This window comes from Danio aesculapii, chromosome 14 (genome assembly GCF_903798145.1).
Source record: "Danio aesculapii chromosome 14, fDanAes4.1, whole genome shotgun sequence".
Classification (NCBI taxonomy): Eukaryota; Metazoa; Chordata; class Actinopteri; order Cypriniformes; family Danionidae; genus Danio; species Danio aesculapii.
Genome location: NC_079448.1, coordinates 47480121 through 47491919, shown reverse-complemented (window position 1 = coordinate 47491919; position 11799 = coordinate 47480121). Strand labels below are relative to the sequence as shown.

The 11799-nt window shown below is 37.0% G+C and overlaps 1 protein-coding gene across 1 annotated transcript in view; it reads left to right on the top strand.

Annotated features, from left to right (window-relative positions):
• Positions 1-1692: 1692 nt before the first annotated feature.
• The window catches only part of si:ch211-168f7.5 (dapper homolog 2), a 33080-nt gene continuing 22973 nt past the window's right edge, over positions 1693-11799 (top strand). The window contains exon 1 of the mRNA XM_056472412.1: positions 1693-2280. Within this exon, the coding sequence (XP_056328387.1) occupies positions 2050-2280 (231 nt within the window). The 5' untranslated portion in view covers positions 1693-2049. The remainder of the gene's footprint in view (positions 2281-11799) is intronic.

The following is an 11799-nucleotide window of genomic DNA, read 5'->3' as shown; positions in this document are numbered from 1 at the left end:
GTAAGTACAAGACAACGCAATGCATTTTAGGTCTAACCAGGAGTGCAAAAGCAGCAAGTGCAGGATGTAGGTATAAATTATAAAGTGCAATTATAGGAAAAACAATGGTGATATTTACAGATGGGTGTACTCTGAGCATTATATACAGGCTGTATTAGCTGTGAACAGAGATTTACAATAGATGAATATATATACAGGTTGCTGTTATCAATCTGAAGTATGAGATGAACAAAATTACAAATGTATATATGCAGTGGATATGTACAATTCAAGAAAATAAACATATTAATGGGCCTATGATTCAAATAAATTGTACAATTAAAATACTATTTGATTAAACAAAAAAAAAACATTAGTTAGATTGAATAAATACAATTTATAAATAAAATAGGTAAATAAATTACTAGGTAAAAACGAATGTGAATATGAGAGTATATGGATGTTTCCCAATATTGGGTTGCAGCTGGAAGGGCATCTGCTGTGTAAAACATATGTGGGATAAGTTGGCGGTTCATTCCGCTGTGTCGACCCCTGATGGATAAAGGGGCTAAGCTGAAGGAATATGAATGAATTAACATATTAATAGGCTGATGATTCAAATGAATTATACAAATTATAATAAAATAAGATTTGATTAAGCAAAAAAACATACTTGTTAGATTGAATGAGTAGAATTTATTAGGCTACTAGGTAAAAACCCATGAAGTATGAGTTGCAGTAATGTCACTTAATAAATTACTTAAAGATTTAGAAAATAATAACTTAGACATGAATTAAATCATAATTTAGACATGAATTTATATTTTTTTACATGAATTAAATTTAGTATAATATTTATTCAGGGCGACACGGTGGCTCAGTGGTTAGCACTGTCACCTCACAGCAAGAAGGTCACTGGTTCGATTCCCAGCTGGGCCAGTTGGCATTAGTGTGGAGTTTGCATGTTCTCCCTGTGTACAAACACATGCCCTATAGGTGTATAGAATAAACTAAATTGGCCGTAGTGTGTGGATGAGTGTTTATGGGTGTTTTCCAGTACTGGGTAGCAGCTGAAAGGGTGTAAAAAACATATGCTGCCAAAGTTTGCGGTTCATTCCGCTGTGGCGACCCGTGATAAATAGTGACTAAGCTGAAGGAAAATGAATGAATGAATTAAAAACATATTAATAGGCTATTCAAGTAAATTGTACAAATTAAAATAAAATAATATTTGATGAAACTAAAAAACCTACAAGTTAGATTGAATAATTAGAATTTATGAATGAAATAAGTAAATAAATTAGACAACTAGATAAAAACGCGTAAATAAAGTCTGAGTTGCAGTAATGTCATTTAATAATTTACTTAAAGATTTTCTTTTAATGACTTAGACATGAATTAAATAATATTTTTTTACAATAATTAAATTTAGTTTGATATTAATTCAAGTGAAATGTTAATCTTTAATCAAGTAACTATAAAGATACCTTTCACATTTTAATATGGTTGTCCATTCTCATCATATCTGCGGTTCTGTAACCTCATAGCGTCTAAAAGACTGAAACTCGTGAGCTCCACTTCAATAACTATCGGATTCACATTCCTCATTTAAAAAAAACTAGTCAATTCTGTTCGAAAACTTCCCCGACCAATCACCAGCGGGCTTTCTCTCTCTAGCTCCGCCCCATTCCTACTCTTTTCCTCACAGGCAGAGCAGAGCGCGAGTCTGTCGCATATTATTCAATCCACATCATCATCTTCTTCACCATCCTCCTCCTCATCATGAACCGAATGATAGCAGACGTGATGTTTCGAGCCTCTCAAAGAAATGGTTAGAAGATTTAATTAGTAGTGCGAAATAATAAGATCTTCAAAGCATGCTTTGTTGCATGTGCCTTGAAGTTGAGTTGCACCCGTGCTGCATTTTTCTGATACATTGTGGCATTGATACGGACTGTGAATTTTAAGCTGCACTCATGCTGCATTGACAGTCGGTGGTGCTCTGGCTGAAGGCGAGCAGCAGTGAACCCTCCCGTTCACCGGCGACCGCATACCGATTCAGCGCGCACAATGGCCGGACGCCGCGGTTGCGTGAATTCGCTATGGTCGGGGAGCGAGCGGGTGCGTATTGGAGAGCGACTAAAAGCGACTCTGGCCGGGATAATGGAGCTGGATCTCCTCAGGGGTCGACAGCTGGAGATGGTGGACGCGGTACTGGACGCGAATGGACCTCCAGATCACCACGGGGAAGCACCGGAGCGCGCCGCCGAGGATGGCACCGCAACCTCCCGCGGGCAACAGGTCAGTGGGGACGTGGGAATAATATTACCCAACATGTTCCTTGTCATTTGATTTATTTATTTATCTTTTAACTTTGATGTGCGCGTCGAGGTGGATCCCCCGCTGGTGGCACCTGCTCGGGTTGCATGACCTGTACAGGACGCGGCTGTGTTTACATTTCAGAATCACAGCACACACCTTTTTTTTTCTTCTTCTTCTTTAACGTGTGTCAAGGTTGAGTTGGAGTGCACTGCTATTTTAGGCCACTGCACACACAATGCATGTTGATTGCGCCATTGGAAAATACAGACTACCGTATACTAGTGGTATCCTATGGAAATCATGTGGGCTGTGAGTTAGTGTGGGGGCAAGCTGTGCCATTTTGATGAAGTTGGGTGAGGAGAAATGAGACTAAAAATATTCCTAATTAAATGTAAGGATGTATATTGTCTACTATAATAAGACGTGATCTTACAAATATGATCATATATATATATATATATATATATATATATATATATATAAAGAAGAAATGAGACTGAATTATTCCTAATTAAATGTCAGGAGGTTTGCTGTTTACTATAATAGGAGAGGATCCTAGAAATATGATTTGTATATAAAATGGTAGATGTAAAATGTTAAGGATAGGTTGAATCAATGACCAGTGTTAAATATAACATATATATATATATATTAACATAACTAGTTATTTATAAGTTACTCTAATTTGATTGTCTCATTTTGTCAAAACTAGACAAAAGAAAAAGTTTGATATTCATAAAAATGTGTTTATACACTGTAAAATCCTGGGTTTTACACACTTTATCTTTGTGTTAGGACAACATGAAGGAATTAAGTGAACTTATGTGTTTTTATTTACAAATTTAAGTGGATTGAACATAAAACAGTTAAGCTGTCCCCAAAATAATCTCAATAATCGTGCTGTATTAAGTTTTTTTATACAAGTAGTTTGAAGAAACTTTTTTTTTTCAGTGTAGGCTTTTGATTTATTTGTTTGGCAAATAACAGTAACTTTTATTTAAAATATAACCAGTAAGTAGGCCTATATTACTAAAAGATATGATTATTCCCTGAGCCTGCTTACAAAAATAAATGCAAAGAAATACAGCAGACTGTAGAAAACTGTAGAAAACCAGTAAACTTCCAGGAAACATAAGGATATTTCTTTTCCCAAAATCATTAATGTATTGCAATTCTGAAGTCCTTTCTTTTTGGTGGAAATAATCCACAGTTTATTTTTATATATAGGCTGCACGATAGTCTTCCAGCAAGAGAGTCGCTGTTTTGAGTCCTGGCTGGGCCAGTTGGCATTTCTGTGTGGAGTTTGCATGTTCTCCCCGTGTTGGTGTTGGTTTCCTCCGGGTGCTCCGGTTTCCCCCACAGTCCAAAGACATGTGCTGTAGGTGAAGTGGATGAACTAGATTGGCCGTAGTGTATGAGTGTGTGTGTGAATGCAATGCGAGAGTGTATGGGTGTTTCACAGTACTGGGTTGCGGCTGGAAAGGCATCCACTGCGGATAACATATGCTGGATAAGTTGGTGGTTCATTCTGCTGTGGTGACCCCTGATAAATAAGGGACTAAGCCGAAGGAAAAAGAATGAATTTGATATATTTCTAGTCCAAGAATTATCAATAATGAAGCATTTGCAGCCAAAGCTGATATATCCACTGATATATTGTGCATCATTTATTTTTTAAGGAAAAATGCTAGAAAAACTGAATAATGTAGACAAAGTTTGCTTTGATATACATTTTTTTTTCTCTGCCATGTAGAAAATTCATGGTTGGCTTAAAAATGACAAAATATTTTTGCCTAAATTGCATTTTCTTTCCTAGATGTACAACATAAATGTAGGCAACTGCAAACACATAGCTTTTTACAAACACACATCCATGTGACAAATAATGCACTCTTTTATACAGGGAGGCACAATTTACCCACCGACACATCTTACCCCACTATCAGTCCCCGGTCTGTTCATACCAATGTTTGACAACTATATTAATTAGGGGTGTCAAAATTAATTGTTTCTTCAATGTACCGTGCTCAGTGATGGAAAGAGTACTGAAAATTCATACTCAAGTTAAAGTACCATTACTTGCCCAAAATGTAGCGCAAGTAGAGTAAAAGTATTACTCAAAGTATGAGTAAAAAGTGGCCCTTTTAAAACTACTCAACAGGAGTGAGTAGTGAGTATTATGCTTTGAAAAGCTGATGCGTTTACATGCAATCTGTGCATGAGTGTATAAATGTGCCATTTTGTAGTGCCTTCAGTTATTGTTTAAGACTATTTGGTGCTTTGAGTCATCGTACAGTAAACATCCATTACCTTCTCATCAGTGTCTAAACAGTCTCTGGGTAATTGCATGTACAGATTTTAGATATCTTCTTGAAAACTGTTAAAGCTTTTAAATGGTTTGCTGCATTTATAAAGCGCCCATGTCTTGAGGGACTTCAGTATGATGCAGTTTACTTTCTATGTGCGATTTGATTGGAAAGGAATCGCAGAACTGATTGTTTACTCAGCCAATCCCCATACACAAAAATAAAGTAGTGACTGCAGGTTGAAGGAAAGTAGTAGAGTAAAAGTACCGATACAGCACTAAAAATATACTCAAGGGAAAGTAAAAGAACACATTTTTAAAACTACTTAGTAAATTACAATTCCTGGCATAAAATACTCAATTACAGTAATTTGAGTATTTGCAATTCCTTACTTTACACCACTGACTGCAATGCAGATGCGAACAATTCAGTATCGGTTCAGTAATAATCATAACTGGTTATTATGTACTGACGTAATTTATCACATATGCGTTATATGGTGGTAGCTTACTATGGCAAGGGAGGAGACCGCGAGTAATTAAAACACTACAACTACTTAAAAAGCAGATAACTGCACAATTCACTGCTTGTGAGTTTGCTGGACAGTCTTTCACAGACGGAAAGTACATCAGAACCCAACTACGGAGAAAACGAAAGCTGTAAACTCTCTCTCTCACCAGTGTTGGGGAAAGTTAGTTTATAAAGTAGTGCATTACAATTTTGAGTTACTCCCCCCAAAAAGTTACTTATTGCATTACTTAGTTACTTTTTATGGAAAGTAATGTGTTATATTACTTTTGAGTTACTTTTGAGTTACTTTTTCTGACCTGGCTGAGGTTTAATCTCTTTCAAAACTTGCAGATATTTTTTTCTACTTTTTTATTTTATTTTTTCCAACACTGTCTCTGACTCTCTGTGGCTCATTTGACCTTCTGGTGGGTTCCTGAGGTAACTTTTTATCTCCTTTCTCGGCTGTTACAACAATAACCTTACTTGTGGATACGGACAAGAGCATGTCTGCAGAGCAAGTTTTCTCCACCGTGTCGCCGTCTATAATGGTCGCCGCAGTCGTTTAACATCAGTGTCCGTGTCACTGCTTGCTGAACAGCCAGAGTCGCGCTGACCATTAGAGCCAATCGCAGCATTTCCTGTTGAGAGCGTGACCAACCATAGGTGTTTAAGAATTCGCTCAACAACGCTCAAAGCAAGCAGGATGATATTTACATTTGTTTATTTGCTATAAAGGCTCAGGATACATTCAAAAAGAGTGTTTCGTTTGAGCAGGTAAAATTAAAGGTACTGCTAAATTTTAATACAAGAATTATTGTGTTGCTAAGTAAAATATTAAATTCTGTATGGAAAGCATTGTCAGCGCACCGTGATGCACCGAGATATCGATTTGAACTGAATTGATGGCATGATAATCGTAACTGAACTGAACCATGACACCAGTGTAAATTAGCACCCCTAATATTAATAATAATAATAAAGTCCTACAATATAAAATAATCAGAGAGTGCACACCATAAATACAGCAGGTACAGATATAATTTTGTTACAATAGATTTTTTTTCCACGCTGAGTTACAAAAAAACAGCCAATCAGAATCCATTTTGCTTTCAAGAGTTCACACTTAGATATTGTTTGACAACTGTTAGCAGGTTTGGCATGCTGTCCCGGGAGAGAACCCTGAGCTCGGAGATAGGTGAGCCCAGGGCTCCCGCCTGGTCCATAGAGCATATGAGGGGAGTACGAGATCAGGTGGTTCTCGAGAGCTCCCCGTGGTAAAGGAAGAAAGGAGGAGAAGGGGTGGATGGGGGGTTTCTTCGGAAAACGAAGATAAGAGAGTAGTTCTGGTTAGGCTACTTATAGTGAGTTGGGGTTAATCTGATTGGCTAACTAGTGAATGTAGATGAGTGGCCAGCTGCAGTCAATCATATCACGTGCTCCTCTCGAAATTAATTTGTGAAACTTCACTTAAAGAGCGCAATCAGTGAAGGTGGCAGACTGCAAAACCGCATGTTTATAATAAGCAGAATGATGACGTGCAGTTATTGTTCTTTGGTTACAAACTGTTGATGTGTCATGGTGATGTTTTAGTACCGTGGACCCCTAACAGGTGCGGTTCAGATGTGTGTGTGAAATGGGAGAAGGTGGGAAGTGAGTAGGCCTATGTAAGAGACTATAGAAGCACCATTGTGTGTCTTATATAATGGACAGCAATGCCCGCAAATATGAAAGACGTTTAATTGTGGAAAGTAGCTCATCAATTATTTCTCAAGTTCCTCGTTTATTATAGGTCATTTATATAATTATCCAGGCTAGCATCTCTGAGATCAAAGCCATGTGATTAAGAGCCCTCGCTTTCATGGTGCACAAAAGTGTTTTTGCAAATTTCAGAAAGGCTTTTAAAGGACACTTTACAAGTCCAGCGAAACGCATGCATGAGAAGCAGCAATATGTATCATGAGACAAAAAGTATTAGTCATCATCAGGGCAATGTTGTTGGCTCTCCACCTACGCCACTTCCATTTGCATAAACACCACATGGAGAAATGTTTCTGTTGTCGGCGTCACAGATATCACCTCTCCTGCTGCCCGCAGAGGGAGAGATAAAAAGAGCGGATGGAGGGAAACGGACAGAGAGATGGAGAACGGGGGTGTGCCATGAAGAGCGACTGATATGTTAACCCCTCGCTAGGATGGACTGCAGTATCCGGTTGCATCTCTAACATGCATATTAGGGCTGCACCATATTGGAAAAATCTAACATTGCGCTATTTTCTTAGTCTGCGATAGGGCTGCACAATTAATCATTTCAGCATCGATATCGCAATGTGTGCATAGGGCTGTGCAATTCATCGAAAATTCAGTTTCAATTTCGATTTTGGCTTCTAATAATTATGATTAAGCATTAATGGAGATAAACGATTACTGCATCATGTACTTTGATTACTGCAAAGCTCAGTTTCACGTGGAAATGACTAAAAGCATGTGCTGTAATGTAACTTTTGCAGCACGGGATGTGCATAGTTCATCGATATACACTCGAATCATGTTTTTAAAAGCGTGAATGAGACCGCATGCTGTTGTGTGTGTGCGCTCTCAGCCTCAGAGACGAGCACAGCTCACACATCTAACGCCATCTTAATGCGAGCGCTTTAATGGTCAAATACATGCACATTTATGTCAAAACGCGGTGTTTAGTGATTATTCGTATTAACCCTCATTTGTGTAATAAACAATCGACTTGAGAATCAAAAGACATGTGAAAGAGAAACCATTAAACAGAACTGCACTGCTCTTAAAGTGACAGCGCTCAATATTCCTGCTGCTGACTGTTTTTATCATTAATCAAACAACAAAAGGAGAAAACCCCTCACTGCTCTTGACTGAAGGACTTTTGTGGCTACAATTAAGTTTTTTCTTACTGTTAAGATGCTTAAGGCACAATTTGTTTCATATTTTTATTCTATTGTATTTATTTCCCTTTACTTATTTGCAGGGAGGAAAATAACTGCATATATACAGTTGAAGTCAGAGTTATTAGCCCTCCTGAGCTATTAGTGACACTTTTCCCCCAATTTCTGTTTAATGGAAAGAAGATTTATTTGCAATCCATTTCTAAACATAATAGTTTTAATAACTCATTTCTAATAACTGATTTCTTTTATCTTTACTATGATAGCAGCACATAATATTTTACTAGATATTTTTCAAAATACAAGCATTCAGATTAGTGTGATTCAAAGGCTTAATTAGTGTAATTAGGCAAGTCATTGTATAACAGTAGTTTCTTCTGCAGACAATCAAAAATAAATATCGCTTAAGGGGGCTAATAATATCGAGCTATTAATATAGGTTTCAAAGTATTTAAAACTGCTTTTATTCTAGCCGAAACAAAACAAATAAGCCTTTCTCCAGAAGAAAAAAATATTATAGGAAATACTGTGAAAATTTCCCCTGTTAAACATCATTTGGGAAATATTTATATATATAAAAATTCACAGGAGGGCGAATAATTTTTACTTCAGCTGATAGTCGTTTTGAATAATCGTGATTACAATTATGACCAAAATAATGGTGATTATGATTTTTCCCATGATCAAGCAGCCCTACGTAGTGTATGAGTGTGAGAGTGTATGGGTGTTTGCTACTGTAGTGCTGGCTGGAAGGGCATCCGCTGCTTAAAACATGCCGGAATAGTTGGCAGTTCATTTTGCTGTGGTGACCCCTGATAAATAAGGGAATAAGCCAAAGGAAAATGAATGAATGAATCTCTATTAATGGTCTTATGCCTGAATGCTTTTATAATCCTCCTCATACAGTCACAGGCCTTAAAATCACATGCAAACGATAAATTATAATCCAGACTCAACATTGCATATCCTGTGATCATGATCTGGCTATTGCGAATGATCACACTGCGATATCAATGCTGAAACTATATATTGTGCAGCCCTAATGCATATAAGCTTTATTATTGGAATAATGGTATTTTTTTGGGTCTAACGGTTGATTGCTGTTATTCAGTGGCTGAAAAGCTCTTCCTGCTTCCTCACCTTGCCATTATAAAATGACGTTAGTCCATTTCCTGTGTCAATGAGTGAATTGAATGAGTAATTCCTCTGTCAATGGAGCTGATGTGCCAGACTGAATACACATATCATTATATCCATTATGTTATGTCCATTTGCATCATTAGCCTCATATAACGCAGCTCTTCGTCCTCCTTCTGGAATTGATTGGTAGCTGGAGAATGGCCAGCGGACCCTGTGTGAGCCCCGTATCAGGTTTCCCCCATTGTGCAAATGCTTCTTCCAATTCCCATTCCTGGTGAAATGAAATAAATTGCAACTGTATACCAGGATAATGCAGTATAGATTCTGTCTGGATGTGCACATGAACGAATTAGAGACTTTGGGAGGTATACGTGTTGTGTCGGGCAAGTCAGTTTTGCTATACAACCAAGAGCATATAATTTCAAAGCAGTTCTGGTCATCATTTAGATTTCGGTATTAAAAATAAGGCTACGTCCACACGGCAATAATCATGTTATTTTCTTTTACAGATTCTAGTAGTTTCACATCCACACACGTATTGTTTTTTTAACATGTATTGTTAGTTAAAATGTGAAACCTTTATTAAAACTAGTGTGGTTCAATACATCGAAAAAGTATCGTTATCGCGATAATAGTAAATGCACTATCAATATTGCAGAGAAGTGCAGTAAGTTATGTTCCAAGCATTTGTGTGCTGCATGTGAAAGTTGTTTATTAAATCTGACCAATCTGATGAGGTCTTTACTATCTTCATTTCCAACTCTCCTGTAGTTGCTGTTAGCTGAACCTAGAGCTGAAAATAAACACTAATGCTGGGAGACGAGAGAGAGAAAAATGAAAACAGCCAATAAGAAGGTTTTCGGTCATTCGTGGTGTTTTAAAGTCTAAGGCCCAATCCCAATTCTATTTTTGTACCCCTACCCCCCAAAGTGTGAAGGGGAAGGGCTTCAAAATTTACCCCTAAGAAACAGGATAGCGCTACAGCACCTGCACTCGTCATCAAGATCTCTTGCTTCATATGAGATCAGACGATCATGACTGCTGTAGTTATTCCAGTTGCGTTATTTTTTGGTATTTATTTTCAGGAAATCACTAAAAGCATCAGATCATAATGATCTAATGTGCACTGTAAAAAATAAACCGTAAAATTTACGGTAAAAAAACAGCAGCTGTGTTTGCCAGTGTTTTACCATTAAAAATATGGTACAAACCGTAGGAGTAATTTCTAATTATTACAGTAAACTACCGTATTTCATTAATTTATAAAGATAATATGTCTGTATTTTGAATTACCGACATCTACACATCTTTTGTTACACAGTTAGACAGGTTAACACAGGCATATGCAGGCGGTGATGAGTAAGTTACATAATGAACTAATGCTCATCACAAACAACTTTCCCCACAAGCAGAAAAGTGTATCAGTGTATAGAAGGTGCTCAGTGTCATTCACACAGCTACTAAACACCAGTATGGTAACACGCATAAAATTAAAGTCATGAAATAAACATTGTAGATGTAACATAAATCTCTAATGTACAGAACTGATGGGGAAACAACTAAAAGATCCATAATAATGTCAACAAAAAGCATTAAAGGTGATGTGCCATGCAGGGAATTCTGGGAAAGTCAATTTACGGTTATTCGCCGTATATATTAAGGAAACATGCTGTTAACCAGGTTATGGATTTTTACTGTAGCATTTTTACAGTTTTTTACCGTTGAAATCACGGCCATTTTTTACAGTGTGGCTATAAGATCGTAACTGTACTGTGCGTTTACACCGTGGCCATATCCATTAGTGTAAACACACGAAAACAACATAAGCATTATACCGGACTCTGTAAAAAGCTCATTCCCAGCCACTAGACTTTTCTGACAGGGTATTCGATTGTCATTGAGTGTCAGAATGTTGTGGAACTGCTGTACAGGGGGTATTATTAGGGATTATAGATTTTTATTTTGGAGTTGTTTTTTTTAAAGCATGACGATTTAAATTTTTTTTACAAATTCCCAAAACAGCTTCAAAAAGTATCTACGTTTTACAAATTTAGTTCAAAGATTAATGATAAAAACTGAAAACTTTAGACTGATTTGGCAAAAAGATATTAGTAGTGATATAGATAAAGATACCTGGGATAGAATTCTTTCTCACAGTGGAAAATATATAAAAGAAGCAAGAGGTAAATTTATACAGTATAAGATACTTCACAGGTATTATTACCCTCCAGTGCGACTTTTTAGAATGGGATGCTTAGATGATAATAAATGCTGGAAGTGTAAACAGGAGATTGGTACATACTTTCATGCATTATGGCAATGTACAAAGATTCAACCCTTTTGGGAATCTGTGTTAAGACAATTTAATATCCCTCTCTCACCCAGGATATGCTTTTTAAGTGACAAAACTGAGGATCCACATATTACAAATGATGAGTTCACCCTTATAACTATGGCCATTACTACAGCAGCACGTATAATACTGAGGTTTTGGAAAGATATTCAATGCCCTACACTTAAATTATGAACGGAATCCATGATTGAGAATGTATCATGAGAAAATGTTGGTCAAAATGAATAGCGATTAAAAGGAAATATATGGGAGATTTTCTTTTCCTTACTTGAAATAT